The following is a 19,317-nucleotide window of genomic DNA, read 5'->3' on the forward strand; positions in this document are numbered from 1 at the left end:
CAGCAGACTTTGAACGAATGTGGATGGAAACAGGAATGTTCTCCATATTCGAATCGACTAAGTCTACAGTGAGCCACGGGCTGGAATCACGAATATTGGCATCAAGACTGTATCATTGTATTGTTCTTTTTATTGGGCTAACCATATTGTACTTTACCTTCGGAATAGCTGGCAATGAATACGAGTAAACCTTGTATATAATACCTGGCTCTTACTGACTTAGTATATATGTATGTTCCTCTGGTCGAGAAAGTATACTTGTTTAATTTACTACAAAACACTTTATTTCCCTATCCGTCTGACATGGGGCGGGAGAATCACTACATTATCACGTTAATGTGTATAAATATACAATTTCCTCCATGTATAGAACGGAGGAGTTTATCAGGGTAAGGTTCTAAGTGACCATGTCCACCATCCGCTGCTCTTTTTTCTGAATCTTGAAGAATGATGAAGATAATGCATAGGCTGTCGATATCACAACGTGTACATTTGAAAGCAGTTACGCTTGTAAGGCATTTGTATAATAAATTATTGTGTGTTGCTTAAACATGCATTGTAACTTAAACATGCAGACCTGGCATAACCAAGGATTGTCATATTTCATTGTTGTTGCTGTTGTTGTTGTTGTCACGAAAGTAAATGTGCTTTTGTTTTCATTGGGTCCACTTATCTTATTTATCAACTGTTGTCGCACAACCATATACATAATCACTAATTCACTTGCTTGTACGCTGTCTGCACCAACAGGCTAAAACATGATCAAATATGGAGGATTAACCTGATGTCTTATTTCAGCGTATATTTGACCAAGGTATTCAGACAATAAGATCTCAGATGTCAACGGCAGCAAAATGTGCCTTGTACATGTATAAATTCCTCTTTGATATTCATATTACAATATTATTTTACAAAATTGCTTTGTCTTCTTTAAGAAATTATTTAGCAAAATTTAGACTATCCTCACTTATAACAGATGCTTTATTTGGGATAACACTTTCTTAGTAAAGTACAGATTCTCGTACTTTTTGGGGTTGAGTCCCGTCCGGGATCCGAACCCACGCTTGCCAGAGTGAGGCACCTAATCGCCAGCACACAAAGTCAGCGATCTACCCCACTCAGCCACCGAGGCTTCCACAAAATGAAAGTCCGACAACTTGTAGTCTAGATCACGTACTTTGAGTACCCCTCTGACAATTGGCACGGCTCCCAAGGCCGAAAGCTATGAATACACAATGCCATTTAGAAAGTGGTCAAATGTAACAGATGCTATATTTGGGATAACATTTTCTTAGTAAAGTACAGATTCTCGTACCTTTTGGGGTTGAGTCCCTTCAATCATGAAGTCTTTTATATATGCTATACCCTTTTGATGCTATTGTTGAAAGTAAATAGACTTACCATCAATTTTGATTTCATTATTTTACCAGACAGATTTGCTCATTATTTCTTCAACAGATGGTTTAACATTGTCACAGCAATTTATGTATACTGACCACCATAACATTCCTGCGAAAAGTTTTAATTAATGTTTGGATAAATCTTTTCTTTTATATAAGCAGCAACAGCCAGATACATTACATTTCGCTCTGAAAATTATAAATTTCAGACAAAGTATAAATTTTTTTTCGGTGAAGTCTATCTAAAACACAGAACCTAAATACAACAATAGAGTATGCAGAAAATGTTAATCGTCTGTTACATGTTTGCAAGATAACACGCGAAAAAGTGCAAAACACGTGCACCACGGACAACTGCAAATGCACGTGCGGGTAAGGATATAAAACGATTGCAAAGGCAAGTCAGACATCCACAGTGATAAAAAAACACAAAAGAAATGCAACGACTCACAGTCGAACAACGTGAACGAGCCTTGGGTATAGTACAGATGGGAGCCACCCACGCCCATATTGCACGAACCTTCGGTTGCTCCCGTGTTGCCGTTACCAACTTGATGCAACGTTACAGACAGACAGGGCGAACCGCTGACAGGCCTAGTACAGGCAGACCCAGGTTGAGCACGCCCCATGATGACCGGTACTTGCGAACCTTGCACCTCCAAAAATCGTTTCCTGACAGTGACGTCATCGGCGACATATGCCTTAGGTCACAGGGTTAGTCGACAGACAGTGACCAGGAGACTCAGGGCTCATGGAACCAGGGCTTTTACACAATACAGAGGACAGCTATTGACAGCGCAACATCGTTGTCTACGGTTGAGATGGGCCCGGACTGTACGACGTTGGCAACGACGTGACTGGCAGAGGGTTGTCTTCACTGACGAAAGTCGATTCTGTATGTTTAGGGCTGATGGAAGACAACGTGTTTACCGCCGAAGGGGTGAACAAACGGCGGCGTGTTGCGTTCTGGAGGTCGTACCATATGGTGGAGGGAGTGTCATGGTGTGGAGAGGGATCTGTGGGCAGGAGAGGACACCGCTGGTCATCGTTGACGGAAACTTGACAGCTCAGCGTTACATGGATAACATTCTTCGTCCAGTTGTCCTACCATTTCGCCAACAGCAGTCACGTGGTGTCATTTATCAGCATGACAACGCCAGAGCCCATACAGCCAGAATTGTCACTAACTTCCTCGCAGCCAACAACGTCAACGTTCTGCCGTGGTCTGCACGCTCACCCGACATGCCCCCCCCCCCCCCCCCCCCTCCCCCTCCCAACGACCACACTCTCCAGCCAACCGGCAAGAACTGATCTTGGCCCTCCAAGAAGAATGGCGTCAAATCCCGCGTGACCTCATCAGACGACTGACGTTTTCTGTGCGTCGGAGAGTTTTTGCGTGTATTGAGGCATTTGGTGGTCACACACGCTACTAATGACTTGTTATTGAACGTGAGCGATTGTTTATGTATTCTGCCTATTGTCCATGATTCTGAAAGCTCGAGTTTTGTACCACACCCAACTTTGGGGGGCTCTGACGTCATTCTCGGTCGCGGTATGATTGTCATTTTCAGTGTTGATTATGTTGATCTATTGATCTTCTCAATACACTTTACTTCATGCATGTATATTTTGTTGTTTTTGGGCAAGAGTGATTTCAAACTCTGGTAAAGTTTCTTTTGGACGTCAGTTTATATAGTGATATCTGATTGCCTTAATAAGGGACTATCTACCAAAACACTTGATCCAATATTTTGAAAAACGATTTTTTTACCCATTCTTGAATTCTTGTTAAAAAAAATTAAAAAGTAAATATATTATGCATAAATTATCTTTTAAAAAAATCAAATGCTTTTTCAAAATCAATTAATAAAAAGAACCTGGCATGGTAAATCAAAGATAATTCTAGCCTCCCCTACATATCTACCAGCTACAAAACCTGATTGATCCTCATGAGTAACATGCAAAACATGTTTTTTTCTGTTTGCAACCGATGCTGCAGCTAACTTCTAAGAGGTGTTCAGAAGGGAAATATATGGAATACTGTAAGGGACATTCTCGCGATCTCGCATTCTCGCGATCTCGACCTTCGGAAACTAGGTAAATATGCCCAAAACACGAGAATGCGAGATCGCGAGAATGTTCCTTACAGTATTCCATAGAAATAGGGTGCCATTTCTTTCAAACTAATTGTTGTTTCTTTTCCTTTGGATTGCAAGTTATCAATACTTGTTTTTCGGGGATACTGATAGAGATCCATTTTTATATGCATAATGTAGAGCATTTATCAACTATCTATGAAGATCCACCCTTATATTATTTGTTTTTTTGTTGAAGATGAGTTTCATTTCATACTGAAATGTCCATTATATTTGAAATTAGAAAGAAATATATGAAACTCATATTGTTGGAAACAAACCTTTTTCATTCAAACTTGTCCAAGAACTAATGTTACTTACAGAAAGTAAAAATGTTACGTGTATGTAACTTGGGAACGATTCTGTATCATGCAAGTAACGTCAGATGTGAGTGAAAAATAAGTATGTGTATTCTCCATTTGAACCTTTTAACACGTGTTTATTTATTACTATATACCCTACACAACTTGTCTGTTTGAGGGATCAGTGTTGTTTTTTCAACAGTATATTGATATACTGATATGCTATACAACATAAAAGTAAGTAAAGAATTAAATTGATTGTTAAAAGGGGATAATGGACTTCTATTATAACAGAATTTTTAAAAATAACAATGGGTATTATTGTAAAATAAGTAGCTAATCCAATGCAATTGTTTCAAGGACGGAATTCTTCATGATGCACATGTAATATACACTACATTTAATATATTTCAAATGTAGGCCAGTTATTAGTGTTTACATTACACTACTCCACTGGGTGTCACCGTTACAACATTATTTATATGTAGTGTTAAGGTAGATGAAAACGAACACTGAACCGGATCCGGAATTGTTAATGAACTAATTCATGATCCCAAAAGATCTAAATATCGTCTTTAAAAGCTTCGAAGGTACATAATTAAACCCTAAAATGAAAAATTATTTTTGAAGTTTAACTTGGTTTATTAAATGTTTTATCAGCATTACATGTATAAACAACTAATTGAACATTGATATTGTCACATATCATCCGACCTCGGGATGTGTCATCCAACGATATAGGGGATAGACACTGCGTGACCAACTGAAATAGAAACATTCTACTGTTCAGTTGTATTATTTAGTGCGGAAATAAGATAAAAATCTTGCGATCAGAGTTCTGTAATTTAGTTTTGTGGATAGCGCGTCTGCCCGATCCCAAAAGTCCTTCAAGGATTGTACTTGTTGTTGCTCCTGTTATACACACACGTCGATCAATAAGTGCAATAATCTTGAACGCGACGTTACACCATACAACTTCACCTCTTGAATTTATATTTGGACTGAAAGCCCGTGAAAGATACATTTATGCTGTCAGACAGATTGGAGCATCATCGGATTACAAGCCTGGTAGCGACACCTGGAAAGCGAGTATCAGAGCCAAACCCTTTGTATCAGACAATATTATTTGTAAATATTGATTACGTACACCTTTGGCAGCGATCGTTGTCTGGAGCGACAATGTTGTTGACAGCAAGGAACGTCTTCACAGCCTCGTCACCACAGTCAGACATCATGGTTTGAGCGACTACGTCAACATACTTGCGAAAGCTGGTTAACAATGTCAACGATTCTTTAGTTTCGTGAGTGTTTAAACAAACCTCACCTGGTAGAGCGAAATATCTTGATAAGGGAGATACTACTAATTCATATATCTCATTAAAGATCAGTTAATGCACGAATTGCATGTCAAGCTGTAGAGAGTGCTTTTGATTTTACGCCTGTTTGAAACTGTTTCAGTTATATCAAAGAATGTCAGCTCAGAAACATACAACAGTGATGTGAACTGGACAGCAAAATAAACAATACCTCTCAGTTCATTTTATCATATATTGGATTTTCATTTAAAAATACTTTAAGTTAGAGATATTATATCCAAACTATCAACTGTACTGGCGCTTAGCACTCAAAGAATATTGCGGGATGGTTATATTTAAAAAAAAAATAAAGTTTGATTAAAAAAAAATCAAAAATCAAATAAAAATAGCTGTTGATGGGTATCTTAGACATTTGCTCTTGAAAATCAATAAATTTGCTTTTCGCCACATTTACATTTCAAAGACGGTAGGGATCATATGGTTGCAAATCCATGTATTACCCCAGCCTTCATTCAACCATTATATTTTTACACAAAGTTACTCAGCCAGATTATTTTTTACAAACTGTTGTAGGAATGAGTGATGATTAAATAGACATGATCAAATTTAACAACAGCTTCACTTGCCCCTTACGACCAGTTTAGGTGGTGGACAAACAGAGGATCATAATCGGGGCGATCTAGGATTCGAACCTACAGCCATGGATCCTGTCAACTGCCAGGGTCCACAAAGCGATCTTAGTACCACACCTGTCGTCATTTCCATACTTTACCATGGCCTTATGATAGCCGTAGCGCTAAAATAGCTTTGTGGAACGGGTCCAAGCTGCAAGTTGCATGCACAGAAAGCGAGTCACAGATCGTCATACATTGTAGCATTTGCATATGATATTCACTGTTCTTAGGAGGTTCTTGTATTCGCTCGGACACCTTTTTCGTCAACTCACCTACACATCATGGCCTGTATGTTTTGTTGAAACGAAAGGTTATAATCGTGTGCCATTTTCATCCACGCAGTCTCGAACATATTTGGGGCTTTGGGAGCCACACACGACGCATTATACGCTGTGGGGATAGAGAGAAGTTGTGAAAGGGAAATGTCACATTGATGTTACAGGACAACGTTAACACAGGGGTCTGTTAACATATCTGGGGCTTTGGGAGCCACACACGACGCATTATACGCTGTGGGGACAGAGGGTATTTGTGAAAGGGAAATGTCACATTGATGTTACAGGACAACACAGGGGTCTGTAAACATATCTGGGGCTTTGGGAGCCACATGCGACGCATTATAGGCTGTGGGGACAGAGGGTATTTGTGAAAGGGAAATGTCACATTGATGTTACAGGACAACGTTAACACAGGGGTCTGTTAACATATCTGGGGCTTTGGGAGCCACACACGACGCATTATAGGCTGTGGGGACAGAGGGTATTTGTGAAAGGGAAATGTCACATTGATGTTACAGGACAACGTTAACACAGGGGTCTGTAAACACAGAGATTGACGTGGATTTCTGGTAAAATAAATCCAGGAGTATTTGTTTCATACGCCTGCAAAAAACATAGTACCACTCTTTCAGTCAAAAATAAAATAAAAACAGGGTATGATATTTCATATTGAACTATACAGTTATTTGTTTAATTATTTGCGAAGGGTATGGGTTGCTTATACAGAAGGCCGATTGTAAGATCAATAGAAACGTCTCTTGAGAAATTGTTGAGGATATATAAAACTTGCCTGATAATGCATGCTATCAAACGTGTTTAGATATTGAGATTGATATATGCTGGAAGTGCTGTATTATTGCTTCCTCGGTCAATGGATTAGTGTGCACTCGATATGTCATTCTCAGCTCCCTGGGGAGTATAACTGTCTGGAGCTAGAAGGTCAACGGTTACATTACCATCTCATCCTACCCGGACAGAGGCATGTTTAGAACAAAGTCGATTTCCCCGCGGAGACTGAAAAATTGCCTTGGCAACAAAATACAAACTGTATAACTTTCTAAGGTTTCAGTTTTAGGCTTTCCCTAAGGACATAGTTACTTATTATTGACCAACCTCTTATGAAAACGCATTTATACTGGATTGCGAGGTCGATCTCTGCCTGTAGTGGAAGGACAGGGATCAGATTGAACCAGGTGTGATACACACAGTTTCTGCTGATGGCTGTCACACACCGAACAGCTGCAGACAGGGACGCTTTGTTGCTGAAGTGCAATGTGCATTGCGTTAGAAGGATACTCTGGTTTTCTAAACTTGTACAATTGTGTCGAATAAGAGAAAGTTATCTTAAATTTCAGTAATTCGGCTATATCATCATTGGTATCATTCAGTTTAATCGTAACAAAACAGTACAGCTCTTTGTGTGGTTTGTTTGTTTGTTTGATTGACGCCGCACTCAGCAATATTCCAGCTGTATGACGGCGGTCTGTCAGTGATCGAGTCTGGACAAGACACTCCAGTGATTGACATCATGAGCATCGATCCGCGCAATTGGGATACAACGACATACATCAACCAAGTCAGCGAGCCTGACCACTCAATCCCGTTAGTCGCCCCTTACAAGCATAGTTAAGATAAGCATGGGTTGCTGAAGAGCTATTCTACCCTGGACCTTCAGGGATCTATCATGTAAGTGGTTGAACTACACATTAGGACTATACATTGTAAGTTCATGTACCATCAGTATAAACACTGCCCTGTACATGTACAGACAAGTTCATATGATTCGCATATATACCTCAGTGCGTGCAATGTATCTGGGCCATCACGGCTATATGACGTATATATCTCAGTGTGTGCAATTTATCTGGGACATCACGGCTATATGACGTATATACCTCAGTGCTTGCTGTGTATCTGAGACATCACGGCTATATGACGTATATACATCAGTGCGTGCAATGTATCTGGGACATCACGGCTATATGACGTATAAACCTCAGTGCTTGCAATGTATCTGGGACATCACGGCTATATGACGTATATACCTTAGTGCTTGCTGTGTATCTGGAATATCAGGGACACATGACGTATATATCTCAGTGCGTGCATTGTATCTGGACCATCACGGCTATATAATGTATATACCTCAGTGTGTGCAATGTATCTGGGCCATCACGGCTATATGACGCATATACCTCAGTGTGTGCAATGTATCTGGGCCATCACGGCTATATGGCGCATATACCTCAGTGTGTGCAATGTATCTGGGACATCACGGCTATATGACGTATATACCTCAGTGTGTACAATGTATCTGGGCCATCATGGCTATATGACGTATATACCTCAGTGTGTGCACTGTATCTGGGACATCACGGCTATATGACGTATATGCCTCAGTGCTTGCTGTGTATCTGGGATATCAAGGACAGATGAGGTATATATCTCAGTGTGTACAATGCGCTTAGTATCAGGTACCTATCACAGCATGTCAAGGAGATATGACGTATATGACTCAGTCCGTGCAATATATTTAGGATGTCAAGGACATATCGCGTATATACCTTAGTATGTGGATGGTGTCAATGATGTCAACGATATATTGCCTATATACTACAGTGTGTACTGTGCATCTAAGCAAGGTAGGATATATCTGTGCTTGGTTTGTATATAGGGTATATGGAATATTTCGCGGATATACCTTAGTGATTGCTTTGTATCTAGAATGTCAAGGAATATCGCATATATATCCCAGTGCGTGCTTAGGATCTCAAGGCTGTTTAGCGCATAGATCAGTGCGTGCAATCTATCTATGTCATGATCAATGCGTACAATCTATCTAAGATGTGAAGCATATATCGCGTATATACTTCAGTGAGGGTGTACAATCTATATATATCATGATCTGTACGTGCAATTTGTCTAAGATGTGAAGCATATCTCGGGTATATACCTAAATGTGCAATATATATCATGATCTGTGCGTGAAGGTATCGCGTAATTACTTCAGTGTGTGCATTCCATATATCTCATGATCAGTTTGTGAAATGTATGTAGAATGTGAAGCATATATCGCGTATATACTTCAGTGTGTGCAATGTATATACCTCATGATCAGTGCTTGCAATGTTTCTAAGATATGAAGCATACTTCGCGTATATATGTGCAATCTATATATCTCATGATCAGTTTGTGAAATGTATGTAGAATGTGAAGCATATATCGCGTATATACTTCAGTGTGTGCAATGTATATACCTCATGATCAGTGCTTGCAATGTTTCTAAGATATGAAGCATACTTCGCGTATATATGTGCAATCTATATATCTCATGATCAGTGCGTGCAATGTATGTAGAATGTGAAGCATATATCGCGTATATACTTCAGTGTGTGCAATGTATATACCTCATGATCAGTGCTTGCAATGTTTCTAAGATATGAAGCATACTTCGCGTATATATGTGCAATCTATATATCTCATGATCAGTGCGTGCAATGTATGTAGAATGTGAAGCATATATCGCGTATATACTTCAGTGTGTGCAATGTATATACCTCATGATCAGTGATTGCAATGTTTCTAAGATATGAAGCATACTTCGCGTATATACCTATATATATGCAATCTTTATATCTCATGGTCAGTGCGTGAAATGTGTCTAGGATGGGAAAAATATATGGCGTATATATATATAATGATATGATATCATGATCTGTGCGTGTAATATATCTAGGATGAGTAAGGATAAGAATTTATGGATGAACAACTTCTTTATTACAATTAAGAGCGACGTTTCGGTGTAGGTTCTAACACCGTTATGAAGCAAGTGAAACGTCGACTACACCGAAACGTCGCTCTTAATTGTAATAAAGAAGTTGTTCCTCCATAAATTCTTATCCTTACTCAGTACTCCAACTTCTAAATGCCTATCAAAGAAGATATCTAGGATGTGAAACATATATACTTCAATGTGTGAAATGTGCCTAGGCTGTCTGGGACATCCGCGTATATACCTGCAAGTGTCCGCCGATGTCTGCAGCACCACCAGTGCTGGTATAGTATATGCCATCTCAGAACCTGTGATGAGGCTGGGCAATGTTACATTGTACATCCCCGGGACCAGACACTGTCTGTACTTGGCGTGTAGCTCACCAATGTCTGAACATACCCATGGATCTGTCACAGGACCGGGTTTTCCATCTACATGTACAATGGTATGATTGGCTGATGTTTACGTCAATACAGATCGCTTCAATACAACTGTACTTGTCACAAGTCAACGTTATGGTTTTTATACTCTACTCTATTGAAGATGTTAATAGCTGTTCCCAATATGTGAGTGCACAATGACAATTTAAAGTAAATATGAAAAGTTAACTCCACAGAATAAGCAGTCTCGATTATCCGACGAAACATATTTCATTAGACGTAAACAGCAAAATAGTACAGTAGACTACGGTTATAACGAACTCAACGGGACCACCAGTTTTAGTTCGTTATAACCGCAGTTCGTTATAAGCATATATACGGCATAACTGCAGCAAATAATCGGGACAAAAAAGTAAGTTCGTTATATCCGTCAGTTCGTTATAAGCGTGTTCGTTCTAAACGTAGTTTACTGTATTGCAAATATATGAATGGATCACTGAAAATCAGTGATGACACCAGGTTCGCGAAAAGGGTAAGCATGTCCTGCCCTTCCGTAACATCCACCACTCACTTTAAAAAGGTATGTGTTGTAGCCCGGCAAAGGCAAGGACGAAACAGGCTAATCCTTACAACCACCAATCATGATAGATATTGATGTCTTAATGCTTAAGGTTTGAATTGGCCGCACTAACCCTCCGTGGCACACTGGCTAGGCTTCATGTTCTTGTAGGCGTCCGCGAACCTCTCAACGGTGGTCATCTTTGGCTTGCATACTTGTAGGACTTTCTCCGCACAGTCCAAAGATGCGCTGTACAATCTTCGAACAACACAGTAGATGTGAATATAAAATGTGGCTGTAATATACTTAATGACACTTTCGTTGAAGAATGTGTGCTCCGGTACACTAGTTGATATAAGCTCTTGGACGATCGTAACACCACTACTTGAACACTGACATACGACAGTCGTAGCGATAAGAAGGATTTGTTGAAGTGGTCACGGTTTTCTTCCGGACGTATTTGGTATCTAAGCCCAATATGATACGTCATTAAATGGAGTTCTTATCAGTATAGATCTATACCGACCACTGGATGTTTACAACAGGTTAGAGAGAGAGAGAGAGAGAGAGAGAGAGAGAGAGAGAGAGAGAGAGAGGGGCAACGTAACTACGATGTCAAAAATAACCTTCTCTGTAATCTTCCTTCTCACCAAGCAAATATCTCTTAGTTTCATTATAGTCACGATATGGCTGAAATATTGCCGATGTGACTTTAAATCTAAACTCACTCACTCTCTTTGTTTTCTTATATTCCTTGTCTACTACCTGCACATTGTATTACTTGCTTTGCCAACCCCATGAGTTTCCACTGGCTGCGATAGCCACGTCTCGTATTCCTCGTTAATACAGCGAACCAAACTGTCTTCCACAGAGCTCACGCAGCTGGCGTTGTAGGATCCTAGGCAGACATAATTATAACATTATGATTATATACAGTATTTTAGAAATCACACCCTTGAATATCAAATCCATGCCATCATTAGTATATTTGCGTAATAGAGTGAGAGATCAAGTTCCAAGATGTAACAATTGTTAAAACGAATAATGATTTCTTATAGGTAATGTAAGTTCAGTGGACAAGCCATGAGTGTCTATGTGAGCACCTCGTGCTCGTATACATAATATTCATTTAATGTCAAATGCAAGTGAAAAGATTTTATGGTACTTCAGGACAGGATGGTAGTGCCTTGCGCTCACATATAAGGGGATAAAACAAGGACTGATCGGCTCGGAGTCAGTATACTGTGTCTGAATAGGGTATCCAAGGGTTACTTTTGTCAAATACCAAATCGTTTCAGTTTTTCCTTAGTCATACTTGTTCAAATATTATTCAGGCACCGTATTCGCAGGGTTGCACGTTACCATAACAAACATAGCATGTCATAAGCTTACAAGTCACATGAACTCACCCGACATGTAAGCCTCACAAATAACCGCCATTCCGTCCACTACGTCATTTCCGGTATGGAAGTAATCCAGCCAGCCTTTGGACCTGTTCCGGTTGAGACACTCTGCCGATATCGCAGTGATACACCGTGCAGCCAGGCTGAACTGCCTTCGTTTTCTAAACGCAATAAATCCGATGTGTGCAATGGTGTTAGCGGTAAAGTATCGGCATGCTCACCTGTCTCGTGAACATTTAGTTTTACTATTGCAGTGATTAAAAAAGGAAAGTTCTCCAATATTTTACAATTGTACGGTGTTCCCCTTTTGTTTGACGCACACCCGCATCCAGAGAACACACACCACTTTTTGAAGTAGACTCATCATGTGTGTACACAAAAATATGTTGGCCTACAAACACAAATTGTTTCGCGAATGAATAATTGAATTTATTCAGCGTTTTAAAATATAATTAAAGTGCACTCGACCCCTTTTCAATGAAGCTGTATCCCACTTTGACAGATATACGAACATAGATACCCCTGTCGTTTTTAACATGTATACGTCTGATAGTACAAATAGAAGCAGCAAAAACATTTTAATAATAAAAATGATAATAATAATAATCATCATCATCATCATCGACAAAACCCTTTTTGCTGAAAGCAGCGTCAATCGTACGATTCCGACTACATCATGAGTATGTATCTATGAATCACTATCAAATAGTGATGATGCATATGCCAGGTGTTCGTCAAAAGGTTGGAGTATCCTGTTCCACCGGTGACACCGGGACAAACAAAATGCAAAGGCAAGGTTAATGTCCTGTCACTTCCTTCAACATATATTATAATGATATTATCCCTGCTTTACACATCGTGATATTTATGTGGCTCAGTATGGCTGTGCAAATCTCTGGATTTTGAAGTTGAGCTATTATTTAATACGGTTAATGTTTGCGGCACCCCTATTAACGATGGACCATTGGTTCACCTGCACATCTCTGGAACTTCTTGAGTAAAGAAGACATTGGCTGCATTGATAACTATGTCCGCATCTCCCTGTGGCACAGGGAACATCATCACCGTGATGTTGTAATACCCAACACACTGTTGGAATGCAGCGTGGACAATCTCCATGATGCCACAGTCGACGTCGGGAACATAAAAGGCGTCTGAAATTAACAATATATCGAAGTTAACGGGTCATTCAAGCTGCAAATATACGTGATATACCTAGTATAGATATTCTCGGTAACACCTTCACTAAATAAAACTTCATGCTGTTATATCAAACTGCGATTAAGAAATGTTGCATTCGTTTCGTTTTATTAGATTTGGTAAAATACCAATGTTTTGAAAAAAGGTTGACGTTATTTTTCAATTAAAGTTATCCTCTAATCTGTAAGTTATACCAGCACCGTAATGCCTAACAACACAATACGCTTTTCAGTTTAGAGATAAAATGATGTGAAGTGTAATGAAAGACTAGAATTACAAATATTAGTAAAAACAGACAGTGGGGTAGCCTCGTGGTTGAAGCGTTCGCACGTCACGTCAAAGACATGTATGAGTATCATGTGCGAAGCAGTGATATGGTCGGAATATTGCTAAAAGCGTCGCAAACTCAGTCATCATGTCACACTGTAAAGAGACACACGCATTTACCATACACGTTCACTGCGACAGAATCTGATACGTCTGCATCATGGGAGAAACCCCCACAAAAATAGGAGCCAGTATCACTGTCCTGTATATCGCTGAAGACAAGGATAGACGATGACCCCATATCAGTCACATGAACTCTGAAACAGATCAAACAACGTATGAAGCATCCACTCTGAAACCGATCAAACAACGTGTCATGCATGCACTCTGAAACAGATAAAACAACACGTCAGGCATGCATTCTAAAACAGATAAAACAACGTGTCAGGCATGCACTCTGAAACAGATCAAACAACGTGTCAGGCATGCACTCTGAAACAGATCAAACAACGTGTCAGGCATGCACTCTGAAACAGATCAAACAACGTGTCAGGCATGCACTCTGAAACAGATCAAACAACGTGTCAGGCATGCACTCTGAAACAGACCAAACAGGCATAAACATGTCAGGTACGTAATATATGAACGAAACTTAAAGCAGGACATCGATAATGATTTCATGTACATTTATCAATTTGGTTAACAGGAAACTTCTGCACATTCTGCATTTGATTTCTTGAAAATAACTCTATGACTGAGTTCAAATACATTGAGATACAAACATAACTATCTCAAGTTCATGATTTCTGAAGTGATTAGAATACGATTGGGACGGGAAGTCACAGAGCCTGATCACCCGATCCATGTAGCCGCCACTTATATCATCTACAGCCTCTTTCAGGGTGTTAATATAACGTACGAGCTTTAAAACTATTTACCCGTATTTAAAAAATGACGACTCCCTGAATATTATTCGACCTCGGAAATGTCGGACAAGTCCATGTTATTAACAGGGGGTTTAAGAGTGTCTTTTTCCGTGCATTCTCGCAATTTTCACCTTGAATTTCTGTACCGATTGTCATAACCCGCCCACAGTGGATGCGATAGTTCGGCCATAGCATTTATCTGCGTTGTCCAGTAACAACTGCGGGCAACAACTCACGAGACACTTCTACAAATAACGTCGTCCAACTTACAACGCCATCAAGATATGAGAATGTCCAGAAAGGACGTCAATGGTCTATCGTGAAATAAACCACGCTTCGTTCTTCATTGTTCTTTGCGATTTATCTTATATATGTACATATACGTACAAACACGTACGATGTACACTAAATGACTGTCTTCTATTCTATTCCACAAGGGATGCCCATGGGCAGGGTTAACATTTTGAATGGCAAAGCATCTGATATCAACAAGATTATTCTTAATAACGTCCTGACGACCTCCCTTTTCTTCGATGTAACATTACCTTCCCTTTGTATTGTTGATGACGTGGTAGTTAATGTCCGTCCAATGGAAGTCAGGGGCATCAGCCCCATCCCCGCGCCCCACCTCTGCACATGCTAGTCTCAGGGTGCCGCCTCTCTGCTGGTGCACCTGCCCCTCTGTCGGGACGATCATCGCTGAGCCAGCGCCTGTCAAATGGCGGCTGTTTAGAGGCTATAAGAACATTCTACTATTGAGGAAGTGAGTGAGTGACCTTTGGTTTAAGTCCGTTTGGAACAGTATTTCAGTTATATCACTACATGTCAGCTTGATGTTGAGGGAGGCCACACGTCTTACCACATTGTGAAACCCATGAGGACTGACATGCTTTTGAAAACCCAGAGGCTTAATCCCTGGGGAATCTTGCATTCGAACCAACGATCGTCGGTCCTGACACGCATAATGGATGCAATGCTCCATCGTGGAGCTGTAGTTATTTCCAGACAGAGTTGTATAGCAGCGTGTCAGCTTACTGTGGGAGGAAAGCCTTAAGTGACGAAGGTCTTAGACGTTTACCACCTTGTTGAAACCCACGAGCATGGACATGGTGCTGACAAACCTAGAAGCATAATGAAGGCTAACCGTGATTCAAACCCACGGTCATAAGTTTCTTGTGCGCCCAAGGAACGCAACTTTGCGCAACGAATTGCGGTGCCTTAGACGACTGGGCCACCATTGGCGTTCGATGCTTAAATAGTGTACTCGTTTAAAGACCATTATTGACATGATTCCATATTCACATAACAAGTACAATAACTTATTATAAATCGAAATATGTACACGATCTCGTTGAGGCTAACAATACAAATTTTAAGGTTGTGGTGAATGTTGAATCTATTTTTCCGAGGCAAAAGGTTAACTGATTGTAAAAGTCCATTTTTCACATGGAACTGGACAGTTACAGTCAGTCAACTCCCTAGCCTCGGGAAGATGGTTGAATCCAGTGTTTCAGTAGTTACGTTTGAGATGAAAACACGTCTCCAGTTGAATCTTCTTGAGTTCATCAAGTTTCTGGCCAGAGTCTGTGGTTCCTCCCCCTACACTCGGACACCGTCCCCTCAGGCTGACCGCACACTCTAGAGCCTTGCCCCACGCGTCAAGGTTACTGTCGGGTATGTAAACAGAAGTTTGATACAAAAGCACACGAACAGACTGTAGCTTCAAGCACATACAAAATGAAGTGTTTGCCTCACCCCCACCCCCCCACCCCCACCCCTCTTTCCTCAACGCACATAAGAACTGTCGATGGACATTCAGACTATGGACCAATCGTCCAAGGCGTCAGTACTCTCTGTGCTGGGTGCCAGTGGCTACGAATCCTCCGCAGATTGTGATCCATTGTTGGTCAAAGCCATACCTCTTCCCGTGTGTTTAATCCTGATTTGGGGGCACGGGTTGCCCAGTCGTCTAATATGCCAGAATTCGTTGTGCGGGGATGTGTCCATTTGGCGCTCCAGAAACCTATGATTGTTATGTTCCTAGGTTTGTCAGCACCATGCCCGTGCTCGTGGGTTTCAATGAAGTGGTAAATGGCTCAGACCTTCATCACTTCAGGCTCTTTCCCACATCAAGCTGAAACGCCGGATATAACTGGGATACTGTTCAAAGCGGCGTTGAAGTCACTCACTCACTCACTGATCAATTCTTACTTTCCTCTGTATGGGATATTTGTTTATGTTTGAAGAACATACACAGATGTATTTATTCAAGAAATAAACGACGAGTGGGAGCATCGAACAATAAAACACTTCAGGAAGAATAAACCGTGATATATCAACAATTTTACAGCATTTCTGAGAATGTCAAGACAATGTACAAGCTATAAAAACGTTTCCCCGTATTTAAATAATGATGACTCCCTGAATACGATCCTACCTGGGCAATGTCGGTCAAGTCCATTTGATGTACAGGGGATTACATTTGGTATTTCCTGGTTATTCTCACATTTTTCACGTCGATTATCGGTATCCGATTATTATATCTCTCCCGCATTTGAATGCGATTATCTACGTAACCCAGCTACATCTATGGACAACAACTCTCAAAGCACTTTTTTCTTGACAACAGTTTACGACGTCATCAAGCGCTTGTTCGAATCTCCAGATGACGTCATGATAGAACAATGATTTAACGTGGAATAATCCACGCTTCTTTCTTCATTGTTCTTTGCGATGTATCGGGTACCCATCTTACATTGGTACATAACTTGTCGAGGTACAAATGAAAGTCAGCAATATTCCAGCTTAATCGTGTAAACCAGGCAAACCAGTGATTGATACCATGATCAGCGACACGTGTCATCGGTGCAAGCGAAACTCGATCAGCCACGTCACAGAGCCCGACAATTCGTTCTGATTTCGCAGTAGAGTGCTGGGTCCCCCTGGGGTGAGTACAACTAAAGGAGGAAGATACCGCAAACCAACCTGCACATAGTAGTAGGGTCCGCCAAAGTCAACACCGTCGTCAACGTTTCCACAACGTTGTCAGCCGTTACGTTGACGCCATTTGGTAGAGTAAACGTTATATTGTTGTCTGTCAGACATTGTGCGTTTTCAGCAACAAACTGGGCGGGATCCGGACACGGAATACCAAACCTAATTCGTGCGAATATGCTGCCGAAAACTGAAAGTTAAGTCGTAACGTCATTGTTACATTGTTCCACCATGGCATAGATACATCATATGCCTTGGCATTTTTCACTTATAGTGAGTGAGTGAGTTTGGTTTTATAACCCCGCTTTGAACAGTATTCCAGTTATATCACGGCATGTCAGTTTAATGTTGGAGGAAAGCCTGCAAGTCTTTCCACTTGCCACGAAAGCCACGATCATTCTTGTTCAGGTAAACACCTTTGCATGAAATTTGTTTTCTTTTAATTTTCATAAAAATGAGATAGTGATATTTATATTTGTCATTCAATATTATTCATATGACTTCTTTGCTACTGTGCGTAGGCCCGTACATGCGAGTGATGTATGTTGTTGGGTGGACATTGACGTATATACGTAAATTTATGTTCTTTGTCAGTCCCACTTGTGCAGGGATACAATCAATGCTTGAAAGCTGAAGTGGGTACGATGTACAGGAAACGCTTTTGTCCCAGATGTGGGTAAATATAAGTGATTTGATCGTCTACTTACTTACAAAGCAAGAGACAATCTGGACCATTTCCACGCACGTCACCAAGAACAGTTGACCTCTGACAGATCATAGCTTAAACCTATTCTTATAAATATTATTAGATAGCGGAACCCTGATAAAATATACAACAGTCTGTCATGTGCACACATGCATGTATAGCTTGGTTTTCTGCTGTATGATAACGGACAGGCGCACCTCTCTAAACCTGTTGGATTGTCATTAGAGGAGGTCAACTATATATAAATGATAATTTCCGAAGATATGTGTCAATTCTTTGTGAGATTGTGTTTGTGTGTTGTTTAACGCCGCACTCAGCAATATTCCAGCTATATGATGTCGATCTGTAAATCCAGAGCTACGCAATTGGGATACGAGTCCGCACGTCTGGTCACCTGACCCCGTTTGTCGCCTCTTACGACAAGCATAGACGGCTTTGACAGCGCGAACCCACTGAGATAACATGCCGCAGTTTAAAATGGATACCCAATTCAGGACAGTATACTGAATCCGACCCGTCCTTGTTCTATTCCTTTAATACCGAGCGCGCGACAAACGGGATCGGCTGGTCACGTTCGCTGGCTTGGTTGATGCCATTGTATCCCAATTGCGTGGATTGATGTTCGTGATAACTATATTGTCTGGTCCAGACTCGATTATTTTACAGACCGCCGTCTTATAGCTGGAATATTGCTGAGTGCGGCGTAAAACAACAAACAGAACCCACACGCTCTGCAGTGTCACAGTTACAATGTTAACTGAAATGTCCTTTTATTTAATTGTGCCCTGAAACCTTTGGATCTTCTGTCTCAGTTTTCATTATGTTATTTTGATATTACTAATATGTCAGCACCATACCTGTGCTCGTGGGTTTCACCAAAGTGGTAAAAGTCAGCATTACTTTGGGTCTTCCTCTCGCGTCAAGCTGACACGCCATGATATAACAGGAAAACTGTTCAAACGGCGTTAAACCTAAACAACTCAGGTTGAGGATGTAATGCTTTGC

The 19,317-nt window shown here is 40.6% G+C and overlaps 1 protein-coding gene across 1 annotated transcript; it reads right to left on the bottom strand.

Annotated features, from left to right (window-relative positions):
- Positions 1–4,449: 4,449 nt before the first annotated feature.
- Positions 4,450–16,217, bottom strand: LOC139463378 (uncharacterized). Its single transcript, XM_071244637.1, has 12 exons — positions 16,134–16,217; positions 15,158–15,323; positions 13,867–14,003; positions 13,193–13,373; positions 12,226–12,380; positions 11,582–11,714; positions 10,950–11,074; positions 10,122–10,308; positions 7,219–7,367; positions 6,100–6,217; positions 4,985–5,106; positions 4,450–4,600 (listed from the first exon to the last, which is right to left on the bottom strand). The coding sequence occupies exons 2-12, from the start codon at positions 15,307–15,309 to the stop codon at positions 4,563–4,565; spliced, it is 1,497 nt and encodes a 498-aa protein (XP_071100738.1). The 5' UTR covers positions 15,310–15,323; positions 16,134–16,217; the 3' UTR covers positions 4,450–4,562.
- Positions 16,218–19,317: the final 3,100 nt, after the last annotated feature.

Source organism: Haliotis cracherodii, unplaced genomic scaffold (genome assembly GCF_022045235.1).
Source record: "Haliotis cracherodii isolate W230 unplaced genomic scaffold, xgHalCrac1.p SCAF_16, whole genome shotgun sequence".
In the NCBI taxonomy this organism is placed as follows: domain Eukaryota; kingdom Metazoa; phylum Mollusca; class Gastropoda; order Lepetellida; family Haliotidae; genus Haliotis; species Haliotis cracherodii.

Excerpts from the sequence above, each read along its gene's own strand:
- LOC139463378 (XM_071244637.1), bottom strand. The coding sequence starts at position 15,309 with ATGATCGTCCCGACAGAGGGGCAGGTGCACCAGCAGAGAGGCGGCACC. Across the intron at positions 13,374-13,866 it reads TGTCGCAGTGAACGTGTATG|ACGCCTTTTATGTTCCCGAC; the intron begins GTAAATGCGTGT and ends TGTTAATTTCAG. Across the intron at positions 6,218-7,218 it reads TAAATGCGTTTTCATAAGAG|CGTATAATGCGTCGTGTGTG; the intron begins GTTGGTCAATAA and ends CTATCCCCACAG.